The 17104-nt window shown below is 47.5% G+C and overlaps 9 protein-coding genes across 9 annotated transcripts; 2 read left to right on the plus strand and 7 right to left on the minus strand.

Annotated features, from left to right (window-relative positions):
• Positions 1-303: 303 nt before the first annotated feature.
• N7473_004306 (uncharacterized protein) lies at positions 304-801 on the minus strand (the record flags this gene model as incomplete). The annotated part of the gene is made up of 1 exon (XM_057150246.1): positions 304-801. The coding sequence occupies one exon, from the start codon at positions 799-801 to the stop codon at positions 304-306; it is 498 nt and encodes a 165-aa protein (XP_057010356.1).
• Positions 802-3801: 3000 nt separating this feature from the next.
• Positions 3802-4296, minus strand: N7473_004307 (uncharacterized protein; the record flags this gene model as incomplete). Its single annotated transcript, XM_057150247.1, has 2 exons — positions 3802-4227; positions 4273-4296. The coding sequence occupies 2 exons, from the start codon at positions 4294-4296 to the stop codon at positions 3802-3804; spliced, it is 450 nt and encodes a 149-aa protein (XP_057010357.1).
• Positions 4297-4918: 622 nt separating this feature from the next.
• On the plus strand, positions 4919-5480 carry N7473_004308 (uncharacterized protein; the record flags this gene model as incomplete). The annotated part of the gene is made up of 3 exons (XM_057150248.1): positions 4919-4921; positions 4986-5204; positions 5250-5480. The coding sequence occupies 3 exons, from the start codon at positions 4919-4921 to the stop codon at positions 5478-5480; spliced, it is 453 nt and encodes a 150-aa protein (XP_057010358.1).
• A 10-nt stretch (positions 5481-5490) lies between these two features.
• N7473_004309 (uncharacterized protein) lies at positions 5491-6638 on the minus strand (the record flags this gene model as incomplete). Its single annotated transcript, XM_057150249.1, has 4 exons — positions 5491-5665; positions 5717-5882; positions 5933-6089; positions 6225-6638. The coding sequence occupies 4 exons, from the start codon at positions 6636-6638 to the stop codon at positions 5491-5493; spliced, it is 912 nt and encodes a 303-aa protein (XP_057010359.1).
• An 808-nt stretch (positions 6639-7446) lies between these two features.
• On the plus strand, positions 7447-7884 carry N7473_004310 (uncharacterized protein; the record flags this gene model as incomplete). Its single annotated transcript, XM_057150250.1, has 2 exons — positions 7447-7458; positions 7516-7884. 2 exons carry the CDS (start codon positions 7447-7449, stop codon positions 7882-7884), a joined length of 381 nt encoding a protein of 126 aa, XP_057010360.1.
• A 131-nt stretch (positions 7885-8015) lies between these two features.
• On the minus strand, positions 8016-8921 carry N7473_004311 (uncharacterized protein; the record flags this gene model as incomplete). Its single annotated transcript, XM_057150251.1, has 1 exon — positions 8016-8921. One exon carries the CDS (start codon positions 8919-8921, stop codon positions 8016-8018), a length of 906 nt encoding a protein of 301 aa, XP_057010361.1.
• A 228-nt stretch (positions 8922-9149) lies between these two features.
• Positions 9150-9889, minus strand: N7473_004312 (uncharacterized protein; the record flags this gene model as incomplete). The annotated part of the gene is made up of 2 exons (XM_057150252.1): positions 9150-9649; positions 9706-9889. The coding sequence occupies 2 exons, from the start codon at positions 9887-9889 to the stop codon at positions 9150-9152; spliced, it is 684 nt and encodes a 227-aa protein (XP_057010362.1).
• Positions 9890-10870: 981 nt separating this feature from the next.
• Positions 10871-12136, minus strand: N7473_004313 (uncharacterized protein; the record flags this gene model as incomplete). Its single annotated transcript, XM_057150253.1, has 1 exon — positions 10871-12136. The coding sequence occupies one exon, from the start codon at positions 12134-12136 to the stop codon at positions 10871-10873; it is 1266 nt and encodes a 421-aa protein (XP_057010363.1).
• Positions 12137-14681: 2545 nt separating this feature from the next.
• On the minus strand, positions 14682-16511 carry N7473_004314 (uncharacterized protein). The gene is made up of 3 exons (XM_057150254.1): positions 16265-16511; positions 15452-16221; positions 14682-15395 (listed from the first exon to the last, which is right to left on the minus strand). The coding sequence occupies exons 1-2, from the start codon at positions 16325-16327 to the stop codon at positions 15652-15654; spliced, it is 633 nt and encodes a 210-aa protein (XP_057010364.1). The 5' UTR covers positions 16328-16511; the 3' UTR covers positions 14682-15395; positions 15452-15651.
• Positions 16512-17104: the final 593 nt, after the last annotated feature.

Raw genomic sequence — 17104 nt, forward strand, 5'->3', positions numbered from 1 at the left:
GGAAGAGGTTTGATATTGCCAGCTCTCAAAAGCAACTCTGCAAATACTAAATAGCACGTGTTACAGTAAGAAATGACCATTTTCATTTTCACCACAAAATCCCGAATTTTCTCAAGAACTGGATGCGCACAAAATACTCTCTGTCATACGTACACTGACCATCCCTCACTTCTATTACTGTATGCGGGCCATGATTATGATAATCATGATTTTGTCATTCTCAGGCACAATTCACGTGCGGCTTGGCTTTCAGACATGAATTCCACAAAAGTTGGGTCCATGAGATGAAAATGTTTGACAATATCAGACTTCTGACGGCGAAGACTCTTCTCCATCCGTTGCGTCCATTTGGAGATCGAAGGAAGGAGTTTCAGACAAGTCGTCCTGTTTGGCAAAATACCGCCGCCGACTTCCGAAATCAATTAGGTCTCCCATGGGAGTCCTTAGCCAAGGTCCACGGTTCCGAGGCCGTTTCATCAGAATGAGGACCAGACTCTCTCTCTTCTGACAGTCGCAAGGGCATTTAGAAGAAGATCCACGGTTTTCGATATATGCGCAGCTCCACTCCACACCAACGTCGCGTTCTTTTAGCTCACCAAGTACATGGTTGATGAGCGCTCTTAGAGCTTCTGGTAATCTCTGATACTGCTTAGCCGCGGAAATCTGATCCGCTCTTTTGTCCACCATGCTGTACAGCTCACGTTGAGTCAAAACCATCTCGGTGCATTCGACTCTGGACCAGGAGTATTCATTTCCAGGGATAGGATCCGCTTTGTATATCTTTAGTCCCTTGAACATCATTTTTGTAAAACTTGAGCGGGACTGATGCCGTTCTGCCGATGACTATCTCATGGATAGCCGTTTTTTGATTCGTAGAGATGGAGTAGGCGACGTGGTTGCGGATCTTTAAGAAACTTGAAAGAGGTAATGTTGCTGAAGAGCAGTCACGAAGACTAGCAGGGAAATTTATAGGAGTTCTTAAGGAGCCACACTTCACGGGCTGATTCTCACCCGGGTTGAAGGATTCTTGGCGAATGAATGGGGGTAGATTGAGTGGATCTAAGGCGCACGATATGAGTGGGCAAAAAGGGTCTGCCTAATCATGGCATTTGGGAGGCACTCCATCGTATCAGAAAATCTCTTCCTTCCCTTATCTACCCCGGGGTATGACCTAGGCTACTTCAGTTTCGCTGAGGCGCACGCCGACGTTACTATCAAGGTCGCCACTTGAAGCATAGCAATACACAGCGTAGACACAAAGATCACACTCCTAGGAGTGCCTGTAGGTTTTATTGCCTCGGCATTGTAGAGAATTCTTGATGGAGGGAGCGGTTATTTAAACTTTTAGTGTGAAATGGTCAATATGTAGAAATTGATCGCCTCCCAATCAGCTGTTCAAATTTCAAGGTCCCAGGCATGCACGTGTTCTAGTAGGTTTCTCCAGGATTTGCATCGTCTCAAGGCAACAATTTCAACGAACCTTGCACAGACAAGAAGCTAAAGGTTGACCTAGCAAGATGGTTACGCCAACCATGAGGGAGCCTCCCATATGTATCGATATATTTACTCATATTCTGGATTCTATTTTGAGAGGGGGAAACAGGGGAAGGTGCTATTTACGACCACATACTGTTTCAGTTCATTCCTTCGCTTAAACCCTCTTGAACGGAATACTAGTCAGATGAGTCTGTTAAAAACTACAGCCTTCACAATCACAGTAACTGTATGTCTCTCCTTTTATTACCACACCAAAATCCTACAAGCATTCTTCGTAAGGATTAAACTATTTCAGCTGCCTTCGTCGTTTTCTGGGCTTTTCAGGTGGCCGCTGACCGAGAACTCGTTGGAGAACGGGATCTGCAAGGCTTTCGTTGTGGTGGTGGTCTCGAACATGTCTTGTAGGAGTCTTATTAGTATATAAAGAAAGCGCTTGGTAGGAACATGGGATCAAATTACCTTTTAAGATTGTCTGGTCGAGCAAATCCTCGCTTCCCCTGATGGCAGAAAGGACATCTGTACCCTGGAGTGCTATGTACGAGCGCATGCCGTTCCTGTTCATTCTTTCGCTTGAACCCCTTTGAACTCCATTCACACCCTTCCACAGGGCAGTAGTAGCGCCTATCCTGGGAGTGTACATCCATATGGGATCTTTTTGAATATCGGGGTTAGCATGGTCTATTAATCAAATTGTTCTCCACTACTTACTTAAGCAAATATTGACTTGAAAATGAGCATTTACACCCAGGATGCACGCATTTGTAAAACTGTGTCACTGTCCCAGTTAACTCTGGATCGAGATTGGCGTCTCTTCTCCGTGTTGTATCTTTGCCCCGTCTTGAGCTCCCAAAGACGCCCCCGCCGTTTATGGTAAGCTGGTTGTGTGGTGTACTTGGATACTTTTGCAAATCAGATGCTGGCTGGGGTGTGGGATCGCGACGAAATGTACGAAGGTCGGTACTGTGCACATCGTCATCGAGCGTGAGGGCGGAGGAGTTGCGATTTTTGCCGTTTTGGGGGGGGGGGGTGTGAAGAGGCCCAGTACCTCGCGAATCGAACACAAAGTAACACGAACGTTCGTATCTGGTTGTATATCTGGTTGTATATCTGGTTGTATAGGTGGGAGTCTAACCGACTGCGATGGGACAAACATAATCAGAGAGATTCCCCTAAGGAATAGCTAAGCGTCCAGTCGTGGGAGATCCAAGGATTAGGATCACAGGGCTTCACCTATCTTATATCGAATAGCCCAGGACCACGTTTGTCCTTTTACAGGTCACAAAAACCGTGCATATGCTTTGACCAATGGGATAGATCTGAGACTGGAGGATTCTTTTAATCAGGAAAAGATATTCCAAGGGCGAAAGGCCTTCGAAACATCGACAAAAGTACAGTTCGCTGATTCTGCAGGGTGACATTCTCGGTAGAGTTAAGTGTAGATCATAATTTAACTGGGGGATTTGATCGTTGTCACCAGACAAACAACATGATTGGCCTATTAGTTCCATAACTGGCTGCTTATTCCATAGCTTTCATACTGGATATTCCATGAGGAGATGGTAACTCCGACGTATAACTAGGCCATCGTCCGACTTCTTCGTCCAGGGCAAATACTCTCAACGCGCCCTTAACTATATCGCTGGCTAGTATCCTTACGTTCAATTCTTCATTATGGATACCAACGAACATCCTCAAGGTGATGGCGCCACCACATCCCAAACAGAGGACAAGGCCCCATCTACGATAGCAAGTTGCTCGCGAGAAAAGAAATAATCAAGCATTCTATGTAGCTAACGTGTTGGCTTTCACTATAGAATCCACTGGAGATCGTCTATCACAATGGAGATCATGGCAGCGAGAAGAAAAATGGGCACGGTATTACTCCCATAGCTCAGATTCTCGTCCCTTTCATGTGATATTAATCATGACTCATAGGCCATTCTTCTGGGTGGTCTGCGCACGTATTTTCCCGCACGGATTCTCGTAGAGTACAGTACAGGAGAGTTTTTGTTTGACTTCAGCACCATGATTGAATCCCTCGCACAGTTAAGTCTAATGGCTGATGTCGTCCACTTAATCCTGTCAATTGGCACTCGAAGCTACATTGAATCATCACAAGAGGTATTTTTGCTGAAACAACAGGAGTATTGTAATTCTGGAGGCCTACATCAGTTGTCTTCTTACAACCGATCGCCGAGAGCATAAGCCTTCAAATTATATTCAAACTTTCCACATGGACATGACACTACCAGAGTTCAAATGCGCAATAAAGAAGTAGGCTCTGTACATGTCGACCCCGCAATGTCAAGCTTCCATTCTGCGATTTTGCATCATCACCATGGTCATCATCTCCAGACGCTTCTGATACCACCCAAGCACAAGGGTCATACGCTCTGAGGCATTCCTGCTCGACTTTGCCTCTGCATGTTGCTGGAGATACCTGGAATGGACCCAAAAATATCTGCGCCATCTTTGGCTCTCGGGATCATTTGAGCTCTCAGCAATAAAAACCAGACCCAGATCATTCATTGATGACGAGACGTAACAAAAGTGACGCTGGACGCGAGATAGTTCCGTTTTGATCACGGCCAGATCTACCAGGATTGATACGTTGTGGTCGGCGTGATTGTCATCAAGTTGTACGGCCGCAAGCACAGCATCATCGAGCCCTTGTTTCTTAAGATATGCTAGGATATTCGAGCAGGGAACAGGTATCCAAACTCTCAATGTCTAATTGATCAGTATGAGTTGAAACGATGTCACCTCGACACTTACCTCCAAGGGTTCTGTGCTCAGCATATTGTCGAGATCATCACCCTTTGGCGATGAAGCTATCGAAAAGCGTTGTAGGGAAGCAGAAGCAGAAGCAGTTCAATACCACTGAGCCCGAGGTACAGACAAAGTGAAATATATAAGGTGGCCTTGCCCGCCACGGTCTTCAGTCAAGCAATTGCATCAATTGGTGACTTAACGTATGTATATTTAAGAATATCTTCCCCCATGCCCCTCAGCAAGGCCGGTCCTATTAATTGGCGACTCATCACACGCACGCAGCGAAGACCAACTAAGCAATGGTATGAGCTTAGGTCGATACAGACCGTGAGGACTGTATTGATTTTTTGTCATAATGCAAGTATTTACTCTAGACGATGTTCACATTCCTTCCTCACAGAGTTTTCCCCAATCCCAAAAGGACTTGAGCCAAGATGCCCGCTCAGCGAGGACTGTTGTCCGTTGTCTCGGCATGGGTTGAAGAGGGTTGGTTATCTCCGATCCAAATGGGGATCACATTGTAGACTGCTTCTGGGCCAATGATAGATCACACGTGATCGGTCCCACCTCCTGGCCTCCAGCCCCGCGTGAGACCATGGTCGAGGGGAGTGCGAGAAGTATAGGACAAGATAGGTATCAAACTGTTAGTATGGTATGTGTCTTATTCCTAAGCCCGAGGATAAACCAGCTAATATGCATTCCATTGGCACCCGCAGATGGGACAGTACAGCTCTCCAGGCCCGGTGAGGGGAGTGAACGGTCCTTTCCTCCTCACTTCAGCCGCCGATACGGCACGACAGCAACTAGCCGCATGGGCCCGTGACGATGCTACTTCATCAAATGACTACTATGTAAATGGGCAAGGCGATCGAACGTATCGAAACACAAGTTTGGAGCCCTTGGTGGAGCCTCTTCTGCACGAGCTGAACCTGGCGGTAGGTCATGAAAGTCACATTCGTGGGCCATGTTAATTTAATTAGGGATGTAAATACACGATGTATCGGGCGGAGGATGTCAGACTCGTTCCTGTCACCCACCCAACCTACGCAATTCCCATCAACGTCATCGCCGGCATGCCTAAAATTCAAGATCTGACCCACAACATCGTGACCTTGTTGCTGGGATACTATTACACATTGTGCACGGACGTCATCATCTCCCCGAAAGTAGACTACCTGGTGGTTGAAAGGGGACCGGGAACATATCGGTAGGCTTGCTTGTTCAAGGCAGCGGGTGAATTACGTTCGATTCCGCGTGGTATGGTCCGATAGGCACAGGCAGAATGCCGTCGTTGGCGAATAGGGAATTCAATGTCTCTATGAAATGCATGGAAATAGCCTGCATCAAGTAAGGTGGGAGCCTTCCGTAACCGAGAGCCTCGCAGATGCCTTGCAGTCTGGAATGGTATTGTCAGCAGGGCCCTCTGAGCCTGGCATTCGTATCTTACGGAACTGTATACCCCGTGAGGTAGTGGACGATACAGGGAAGGCAGTATGGTACCCAACCAATTTCCCACTGCGGAACAGTTGCTTCCCCTAACCGATGGGCTACTATCTTGTAACTGTCGGCATTGTAGGCGGCAAACCGGGCAATTTGTGCCGGACTCTGACTATCTGAGGCAAGCTCCGTTAGCGAGAACCGCGAAATGGCTGCGAACACGTACTGAGGAGGAAGATTTCCCAGCTCTTATGTCCCCATCCATTCTTCAGAAGGGCCACCATGCATCGGTTGACCCATACGGCGCCGTTCCGATACTTTGCCAGAGTGTGATCTTTTTGATCCCGGCCGGTGTAGCGCCTCATTGTGTCGTTGGTGGTGTCCTGGGAAACTCCAGCTCGCATCATGACAACGCAGTAACTGCAAAAAACCAGATTCTGAAAGGCAACCACTCTCACGGCGAAATTCCGGTCATGACTACACCGAGCAATAAAGCGGCCATATTCACACCCTCTTACCACCAGATCACGGCTCTCGGTGGGGAGAACCGGCGCCTGAGCGGTGGTCTCGTATTCATCATGGAAGATGGCAGGACCGACATGGCCTAGAATCAGTTTCAAAGCGTGTTGATTCCGATCCGGAGTATCAATGCCAGCCTTCACTCTTGCCTCCCGCCACTGGTCTTGGACAGGGATGCCTTCAATGAAAGCGTTAAGTTGTTTCATCCACATCGGGTTCACTTGCAGAGAGGTATGGTCCGGTTTCCACTCAATAAACTGAATACTACTGGGTGGCGGCTCGAGAGCATTAGCGACGGGGCCGAGCTTCCCAAGGCGGGAATTAAGGGGCGGTTGAACGCTCAGCAGCAAACTCTCGAGGTGCTTGATGTACTGTGCATCGTCTCCTTCGAAATCGAATGCTCGCTGAGGCATGACGGCAAAAGGATGGTTGTTCTCATGTCGTGGACAGGCCATCCCCCTTTTATGTCCTATGTCCGTAAAAGGGAATGTACTCAAGTACATTCCCTTTTACGGAAGTACCCGCTGCTTTGTTTGGAACAACGGACCATTTCACTACCACCCCCGCACTGGGAAAGATTGCTATCTGGAAACAGTTTTGCGCACTTTCCGCTATTGTACTCTGGTGCAAGGGGTGTACTTCATTGCCACCGGTCGGTATGAACGGCTTTCTTTCGTCCGTGCCACCATCTTTCTGGGTAAGGACCAGGTCCAACTGACCGTCGAGCCATATATTCTACACCGGGCCATTCAAGGAATCACCAATCTCACCCAGCCGCGACTTCTGAGTAGCGGCCTGCTATTCTCCACCGAAGGAAATCGTACTTAGACATACAGGCTACTTGATTAGGATGCGATCATCATTCCTCTACCACTGCCGCACTAGGCGTCCAGACAAATGATGAGGGCAGTCGGCCCAGCCATTTGGTGCTGGTCGCCACTATCCCATTGCAGAATGCTTGTCGAGGTCAAACATGATTGGTAAATCATATCGTATTATACGGTTCAGCGGCTTTCGTGGTATGGATGTGCTTCACTGCCACCGGCCGGTGGGAACGGCTTCTTTTCATCATATGGATTCAGTAATGCCTCTTTTCTACCATCACCTGATATCATATTTATTGCGGAAGTTGCAGGAACGCCGACGCCGCTCATTTATATGTTCGTCTTCTACCAGGAAAGGGCCACAACCTGCACCCCAGTACTATATGCAGGAGTCGTGATGGCGTTGGTGGTGAGTATTGTGCAAATCCTTCGGACCGAAAGTGTGCCCTCTTATTTCCATTTGCAGACCGTCCGCGTCAGGTGCAGTCCAATGACCAATATATACGCCGGTTTAGAGGATGTGGTCCATGCCGCCATCTTTCTCGGCAGGAACCAGGTCGATCTGGCTGTGGAACCAGATGGAATTGATCGAGTCAGCCAACGCTTCACCAATCTTAACGGACTGCGACTATTGAGCAGCGACCCACTCTTTACCCCTGAGGGCAATCGTTCTTACGCCCAAACAGCGTTCCTGGCACTGAATGAGATACGCCGGCGGTACTACGACGAAAGAAACAATACCTTGCTGGACGGGGACCAGCCGCTTGCTGATTGGTATACAGAGGCATTTAAACATTTCGATCAACTGATCGTCCACTACCAAAAGCAATGCTAGAAAAGGAAGCGAGATATTAGAGCTGGCGAGCTAGGACAAAACTCTGGGTACTTATGTGCTGCGTCTGTGGAGGCGTGTCAGGCCAGGTCTTCTTCTTGTCTCAATCGCGTTGTCATGGTAGCACTTGAGTTTTAGGCATTGTCGTCGGAAGACAGCTGCTTCCTACGCTTGGACACTGGGTGCATCTGAAACCCTCCGAGTGCCAACATAGATTGAGCGTTTCGTTTCGGCCTTTTGGCATGATGTTGAACCGAGGAAGATGTGGTGGACTTGGGCCTGAAGTAATTGTATTGCCATGTCCGAATTTCATGTTGTTGGATTTCCACTGTCCATGGCTGCCCGTAGGAAGGGTTATCGAAGGCAGAGCCGCAATCCAGGATCTCCTCGTTCTCGTAAGCAAAGAGCATTTGCAGGGAACTCAACGCATCCCATAATTGTGGTGGCCGTATTTGGCTCCGAAATAAGGGCGAGGTTTGTAATTGGGAAACCATCGTTCCTATTCGTTGCTCATCAGGGTGCGTGAGCAATGACAGTAGTGGCGTTGGGTCACCTGGAGTTAACGTCACACCAAGACTGAAGCAGACCAACACCAAGCTGGCCCGCTCCCCCAGATGCGTGATCGGCGCAGTTAGGGCGGCTCTTGGGGTACACATCGCGATCAGGCTTTCCGAGGATATTTGCTCAATGCGACAAAGGAGGTGACACAGATATGCTCGCAGTTCCTGGGCTGACACCCCAAAGTGGACCAGCTTCTCCTGCAACAAATAATCACGAACATACTCCCAATGTCGACGAGTCTCCGTGCTTGTTGCTGTCCAGATCTTCGTTCTCATCTCAGAAAAGCCCTCAGTACCGATTTGTGGATACCATTCGTGTTCATTGCGAGAGCTAACGTCGGAGAGTTGCCGAATATCACGAATTCTTGCAGGCAAGGAAGACTCGAGGGAGACGTAGCATATCAGGAGGAGCAATTGGAGAAACGAGAAACGTGAGGTGACGGCAAAAGTGGGTTCGAACTGGGCGCCGGTTGAGAACATTCTGGACAGTCTTTTGTATTGATGGGGACGAGAAACTACATAGGATGGGGACAGCCGCCTTCTTATCTATCTGCACTTGTTGACAGGCATCGATTATATCGTCCATTGCTTGGCAGTAAGGGGCATACCGATTCCCTCCGGTATAAAGCCCCCTCCGGTATAAAGCCCATGATTGGTTGGCACTCTGAAATAAATTTCAATTAATCCCAACCACCTCTATTCGCATATCTACCCCGATCGGAACATGTTTAGGAGATGCTTGGGGATCCCCATCGTGTTGAGTACATAACCACCAAAGGCAGGTAAGGAGATGTACATCCAGTAGTATCCAGGATAATCCCGACCTTCGCAATGATAGGGAATCAAATGCTCAAATATTGCGTCTTCGAGCTCGTCTGGCCCCTCAGGCGAGACAATATTGACCCCTTGTCTGCGGATTTTGATAGGCCGGTGTAGATAGATTAGGAGCTGCGTGAATTGCCCCTGCTCACTACAGGCAAAAGTGCCATCCATCAGCTGGGTCTGCAGCCGACATAAAATGGGCGAAATGTATGGGTTTGCCCCCACACATCCAGCTTCGGACATTATGGCTAGGTATATGTCTCCCAGTGTATACTCATTATTGGATTCCTTCCGACGATGGAACTTTGCGCAGGTGAAAGAAAGGTATCGTAGGATAGGGATGAAAACAATCCCAGCGGGCGAGCGCTTCTCCACAATAGCCACATCTAGTACAAGTCAGTCTGAAGTAGTGCAAAATGCAAGAGTTTCAGCCCAAGCATACTCTGATTAACTTCACAAATAACTTCAGTGGAATATCTGGCATCCACGAGCCTAACCGGGTATTCCACTACTGGCGGGCAATTCGAAGTTGAGACCATCATGGTATTGGGAGACATGATCGGCTGCCACCCGTATGGAGGAGCATAGTGAATTGCAGAGCTCGTGGCAGGGGCAGTGCTTTGCATTATACGATCCTCAGGGACAGAAGTCTAATTGGCAGGAGAGTGAGGCTTTGACTATGTTGACAGAGAACCTAGGCACATTGGGAGAGAAGTCCTGTCTCTTAAATAGGTCTTTATTTTTCAATCACAAAGAGGTTGCGCGAGACTGATCTACTCATGGCCACGACTCCCAATGTTTTTGCTTTTCCTCACTGGGAGTCTCCCTAACTTTGTCGCGTCGCTATCGAAGAATGAATCTGCACTATGTGCATGTACAGACCCGGGCTTTCCTTGACATGCTCTTTGATTCTGAATCGTCTCTGTTGGATGACGGGCTGCGCGAATAGAAATCCTGGCAATAAAATGCCCAGGCCACCCTGGTTGGATATCTCAAGACAGGAGGCACCAGGCCGTCTAAATTAATGGTATCCCCGCTCGCTGTCGATGGAGACCGGCTTGATTGCGTGTGAGACTCTGCTTGAAGAGGTGTATAAGCGTAGTAATTTTCCTGGCGCAAAATTTAATGATGTACCTGAATCTTCACCAAGAGACCAGCAAGAAGTAATGCTTGTTGGGAAGCGAAGTTGAGACTTGATCCATCCTAGAAGCTGCGGAAGGGATGCAATAGAATATTCGGTCATTTTGGACTAGGCCAAAGGGGAAGGAGCCATAAGCAAGTGACCGTTCATATTTATATTGTCTGCAAATCATTCCTTGTCCCAGCACCTACATAGTACTTCTTCGATGCTTATCATGCGCATACTAGTTTAGTTCTGAAGGATAAAAGTACGTATCACGCAACCGGCTCTACCCCATATTGTACTCATTATCCAAGGAGATCGGCTATGAGAAAAACGCAATGATTGGATTGACTGAAAAGACTGGACGGGAACATTGTTGAAATATTCCCAGGCGCAGGTTCCCTTATTGGCGATTAGATCACCAGGTGTAATCGAGATTTTCGCTGTAACGTGGGCAGCTGCTCAGTTGATGAAGGAATGAAATCTAACAGTGCTGATTCATGTTCTCCAGCGCCATCGCAAGGCGACACAGTCCAGTATCATTAGCCGTGATTTTAACACCTAGAACTTCAACATTTCGAACTACTTCACCCAGAGCTTGGATCTTTCGAACAGCAACATCCTCCATTTCCGCGAACTTTTTCTGGAAAAACTTATCGGACAGAAAAGCTTCATATTTCTTTCTTTCCTGGCACACTCCGTTGATGGTCTTGATCACAATATTCTGTGACAGAGTCTGGTCTGCTTTCCATTTTGCAACTGGGTCTTGTAGAATGATTTCTAGTATTTCCGCGCTTCCGTCATCTGGATTTTCCGCCGCTACAAGCGCAGCCTCACGCCAGTCTAGGTGGCTTTCAGTATGGCGCATAATCCAGCTTGCCGCTTGGGTGCAGTTGCATGTCGCGGCATACGTCAAGAGTTTCTCGGGTGGCTGATGGCCACGGCTCAGGAACCAATTCAGCATTGGTTCCGGATCCTTTCGGCCCACTATCTCCAACCAACCAGGTGATGCGTTCTCTGGGCGAGATTTTCCCAGATCTAGGCCTGATTCCAATAACTCTTTTGCAAGATCCACATCGGCAAATCGACATATATGTCCAATCTCATCTGGCCCAAGTGAAGTAAGACCGTTGTCCTGGCATGATTTAAGCCGTTCCCAGCAGACTTGAAACCATTTCCGATTCCAGGTAGAGGCCTGAAAGATTGTGTATCGGTCTGCCTCCGGCTCCCTCATCGAAAAAGGATGAAGAAGATCTTCGAGATCCATCAAAGACACAATACGTTGCATCAAGTCGTTTTTCCCACTCCTGACGGCGAGCCAAAAGAAGTTGTAGCCATTTTCGCAAAATGCAGAAGGCTGAACAGTTTGATGATCCAAGAGTAAATTGAAGCATCGAGGGCACTTCTCAATACACCATGAGGCCAAATCATAGGGGGCGCGCTTGTCCATCATGTGCTGGCGCCGTTTGGCACAGCCATAATTGCGGGAGAGGTTCCACTTAATCTCGATATCTTGTCTAAGCGATGGGCTTCTCAAGACAGCTTCGATTGCCTTTTTAATCAGGGGGTGCGTGTTGTCTTTGTTGAGCTCCTCAAGAAAGAAATGAAGCGCCTCGTGTGAACCTAGCGGTTTGGAGAGAAGGTCGGACTTTATTGCGGACTCCATAAGATTCAATGGTACCTCCTCGACGTTTTCAAAGAGTGAAGGGCATCTGAGGGACATTTCCGAAGATTCATCATGACCAGACATGTTGATCTAATAATGATGGTACAGATAGAATGCTGACACGAGTTGAGGTATTGTTACGAAGGGTACAATGAGGGGACAAGGAAGGCTTTATAGTGGATTTGACTGAGGGATCACCGCTCAGAAAACAGTGACCGTTCTCAAAAAATGATCAAATCCTCCCTTGCACCTCTTCGAATTGTCTCCGTATATGCGGGACCTTCTTCAATAGTAACCGTCTCCGTAACTTCGACTTCGCCTTCAAGATAGTCCACCATCTGGGAAATTCTCGAGCCAACGATCGTGATTCCACCACTTGTAATCAGCCATTGCTGTATCCTCCTGTCCAGAATCCTGTCATCAAAATGCGAATCCCCTTCCAACCCATGTTGGTTCTACCTACATCAGCCATTGAATCCGCAGCCATTGGTTAGGAGTCATACCAGCTGTAATCCAAGCCATTCAAGTGCATATCTTGGAAGAGAAAATACGACGCACACGTCCATGCTCACTTTGCTATGAAACTGTATTGGAAAGTTGGATTGAAGGCACATAGATAAGGAAGTCCGTGCTTTATGAAGCTGCTCCAGCACGAAAATTCTATTGGTGTCTAGACCCCGAAAGCTTCACTGAGCTTAGTAGCTGTACTATTCAAACGAGATCATCATTCCCCGCTGAATTTTCCACCGGTTAAGACTATATTCTCCTCAATAGTGGGGTATTTATTAGCAAATCAAGTCATGTTTCCAGGTGCATAGGTCTACCCGTTATGATTCGCTAAGTTTCATGTGATTTGGGGCGAGTTAACTTATGACTAAACTCAGCTCCCTATTTGAGTTTCTCATCTTCCATTAATCAGGTCCATTCTTATTGCCCTGCTCTACGAGTGGATGGTATGTAGTCTGTTTAGTTTGAAAAATCTATTAGGAAAATTACCTCAGAACTAATGGGAACAACCTCTTTTCTATCGCTCAGGAAACCACATTAAATGTCTCTCTTCAGATAACACTTCAACACTATTCGGAAGCCTTCCGTAATACACCATGCACCCCAAATTCTCCATTGCGATTGTGATTCCCTAATTCCCCAAACCCCTGGACCCATAAGATAGCATCTTTTAGATGTCCTTCACAATGCATGAATACATGAAATTAGATGCCTGCATCCCTCTCAAGCCGATCAATCTTCCATTCCCACGTGGAAGCTTCATCTTCCATTATTTGCATCCCTCAGTAGAAGGAAAGGCTTGATTGACAGAAGTGAGGCGCCCAGTCAAGCTTCGTACTTCACACCTAATATTTTTGGCGGAGGAGGCTGTGAGGTAGGTTCTTTGTAGGTGATATGTTGTATAAGCTCCGCTACGCTGCCTCGCACGGTTACAACACATCCTGGACTCGGAACGCGAACTTTTATTTCCCAAATTCCAGGTACAATACCTTGAAAGTCCTCTAGATATCCTTCATTTTTCACGCTCGGGCGGAGCGGGACTCCCTGAAGGGAAATTCTTCGGGAAAATGCAATAGCAAGCCGGATAAAGTGGCCCTCATCGGTATCACGGACGCCAGGGAAGCAAAGCCTTATCTGCATGGTGCGAAGGAGAAAATGAAGCTCTTTGGAGAAGTCCCTGTCAGTGGTTGACATCTTCTGCATTACGATAAACACCTGCTGGGGTTTAAATTCAAATATTCCTGAACCGAAGAGGCGTTGGCATTGGACGAGGATTTCGTCAGAGGGATAAACGGAATATATGCCTTGATGTTCCTGCACACCCAAGACGCCGACTAAGATTATCAGTAGAAGTAAGAAGTAGGCAAAACCATATACATACCTTGCATATCTTCTGGAAGCTGCATAAGATGCACTTGCACGCGTTGACGGGCTCGGAATCGTCTCGACGCCTCGGTATTGGCTTGTCGTCGCTCGGCTTGCCTCGAGGAACCAGATATGAGGTCCACTTTGCACGGAATCGACATCGCCTCATATAGTGATAACGGCGGTATCGGAAATAGCACAGCGAATAAGGAACCCTGCTGTAAATGAGAGGGTTCAAGTAGGCCTTGGAAGTTTATTGCTCTCTTACCGCCATAAAGAATACACTGAAGGATGCGTTATCAAGGGAAACCGGGGTTTAAATATTCAGGACACTTTGGCCATATACTTTTCCAATGTTTTGGAGCCTAGGAGCCTAGAAAAGCCCATAGCTCGAATGCCGCATACGAACTGTCTTTTACTAGAGGAATGTATCAAATGGTTGTGCCTCCGATACGAATCCGGAGAACTTAGCTATACATTACTCTTTCTCGGACCCGACAGGAGCCGCAGCACTCTAAAAAAGAAAGTCGAGCAAGTCTGGAACGACCACTGAAATCTACGGAGAGTGTAGTTAGGGTATCAGGCGTCGGGCGGTTTTCGGAACCAAGGAATGCAGCATATCACAGGTTCTGCGGGGCTCTTATTACAGGCCGGTTCCTTGATCAATTAGGCTCATTCTTATTGCCCTATCCTACAAGTGGATCGTATGGGGAAATAGTCTGCTTAGTTTGGCCAATCATACCATAGTCTGGAATACTACAGCGTGCCATTAGACGAAATACTTCAGGACCCATGCGACAGCCTCTTTCCTCACGTCTAGGAAACCACAGTGGCTATATCCCAGATTTTCTCATTGATGTATATGATGTCCCTTTTCAAATAGCCCCTCAATACTATGAGGAAAAATTCTACATACATTGTTTTCTCCCAGGGCTTCCTTCCAAAAGCGCAAACTCGTACCGGCAATTGGTAGGTACGAGTAAGGGCTAGCTTAGGCTTAGTGCGGGAGGGGAGGCCGGTTCCTTGTAGTGAACGACTTGTACCAGCTCTGCGAGACTGCCTCGCTTTGATACAATGTACTCCGAATTTTGCAACGCGAATATGATTTCCCAAACCCCTGGGACGACAGGATAGAAATCTGTTAGACGTCCTTCAGCATGGTCGACGTTGGTTCCTGAGAGCGAGATCAAACAATCCCGGGTAAACCCTATGGCAAGTCGAATCGAATGGCCTTCATCCGTATGGTAAATGCCAGGAGAACAAAGCCTCATTCGCATGGTATATAGGAGGAATTGGAGCTCTTCGTGAAAATTGCCGCCATCACTCGTCATTTTCTTGATCACAATGAACACTTGCTGAGGTGCAAAGTCAAGGCGTTTGGTAATGAAGGTAGCTTGACAGCGAAGAAGGATCATTTCCGGGGGATGAACAAGGGTCCTGCCTTGGTGTCGCTCTATCCTCAAGACACCAACTATTTCTGTCTGATCAGTGGAAGTAGACAATCAACCAAGATAGGGACATGCAGACCTTCGAAATTGTCCAAGAATGGCCATTGATTAGCTCCAGGAACATGCGCCATGCTGTAGGGTAAAATCGCACCTAACAATCGGAGTAAGAAACACTCAATAGTCTTTCTCATTCTTATATTTTCAGAAACGTGAGTCGAGAAAACTCAATATGGAATCGTGAAGAAGCTTGTTGGGAAGCAAACATTCTCATCGATGTTATTAATCCAATTGTTCGAACTCTTCTGCTTGATAGCGATAACAAATCACTCCTCCTGTTTGAGTATGCACGGTGACTATAATCCACAACATGCACTGTAGCCCCAAAATACAGATGGCCAGTATCCACCGCCAAAAGTACTTTGAATTCCCTATCGACGCATTCTTCAAAAGTGTGAGGAAAATCTGCACCGTGCTCTGATCGACGTTGCCGCCAGTGGACTCGGCTTGTGAGATCATAAGCCGACCAGGTGATGTTTTCTTCAGGAGGGTAAAAGGTATTGTGCTGTGTACATCGCCATACTCTAGTTCACAGAGCCACAATTTTCCATTCTGACTCCTGTTCACAACACGTAGTCCGTCGCTGCCACGTATTGGTTGCCATTCTGTATCACAGCAGTGTTGTAGGGCATGCAAAAGGATGCACCAGAAGTATCCACCACTGTCGAGAAGAAACGAGATTCCAATCAAAGAACCCTTCATTTCCTCCAGTGGGATATTGAGCCTCCAGCCAGTCGCCTCCATGACCAAACCTTCCTCATCTTGCTGCCTGATGTGGAAGGCATCCCATGGCTAACACGTCAGTAGCTTCCTCTATCAGTGATCAAGGTCTTACCTCTGATTTGGCGAGAGATAGAAAATGAATGGCTGTGGAAATGCAGCTGCGCAGCTCCTCCATATTTTCGGTTGGTGGAGTGAGAAAGCGCCTATGAGAACAAATGGGTTGTAGTGCTGGCGTTAGCAGTTATATATTTGCTAAATCAAATCCAACTTCCAGAATACTTTGCTTGCGATGGTAACCAACGCCCTCCATAGGTGAATATCGTTTTTGGCTTGATTCCTCTCCATCAATAGCTGGAGCCCCGATCGGGAAGAAGATATGGTACATTTAAAACGGTGTATTTCATAAAACCCATTAATAATCACCTAGACGAGGCTAACTAATTATCCCTGTAAGAAAGCACTCACACCACCACATCGCGTGGGTAAATTAATAAAAATACACAATGATCGTTGACTTTCAGGACATTCAAGCAGGCCGTAAAGCTCGACTGTGCTGCTACATTCCAGGCAAATTTTGAACAGAGTCTAGCACTCGGCCTCGAATCCAGACAATGGGCCGGGGAGGGGGAGAGAGTGTGGTGCCAGCACTATGAGAAGCTGGAAAGTACACTCGCCTGGCTCTCCAAGGAGCTGTGGTTCACTGAGTCTTTCTTCCGCTGCTCACTGTTTCGCCCATGTCGGTAAAAGTCTTCTTTGTCGACTAGACATAGCTGGAACCATTCTATATTAGGGTCCCAAAAGAACTTTCAAGGCACTAATTGAAAACGCATCTCTGTCCTCCTGGTCTCACCAGCAAAAGCTCTGGTAATGTAAAAGTTGGTCTACAGTGACTCTGATGGTTTCGAATAAGAGCCTGTGTTTGGGGGGGGAATGTGGAGACCTAGGCCATTGG

This window comes from Penicillium subrubescens (assembly GCF_028828155.1).
Source record: "Penicillium subrubescens strain IBT 31985 chromosome Unknown utg000003l_segment0_segment0, whole genome shotgun sequence".
NCBI lineage: Eukaryota > Fungi > Ascomycota > Eurotiomycetes > Eurotiales > Aspergillaceae > Penicillium > Penicillium subrubescens.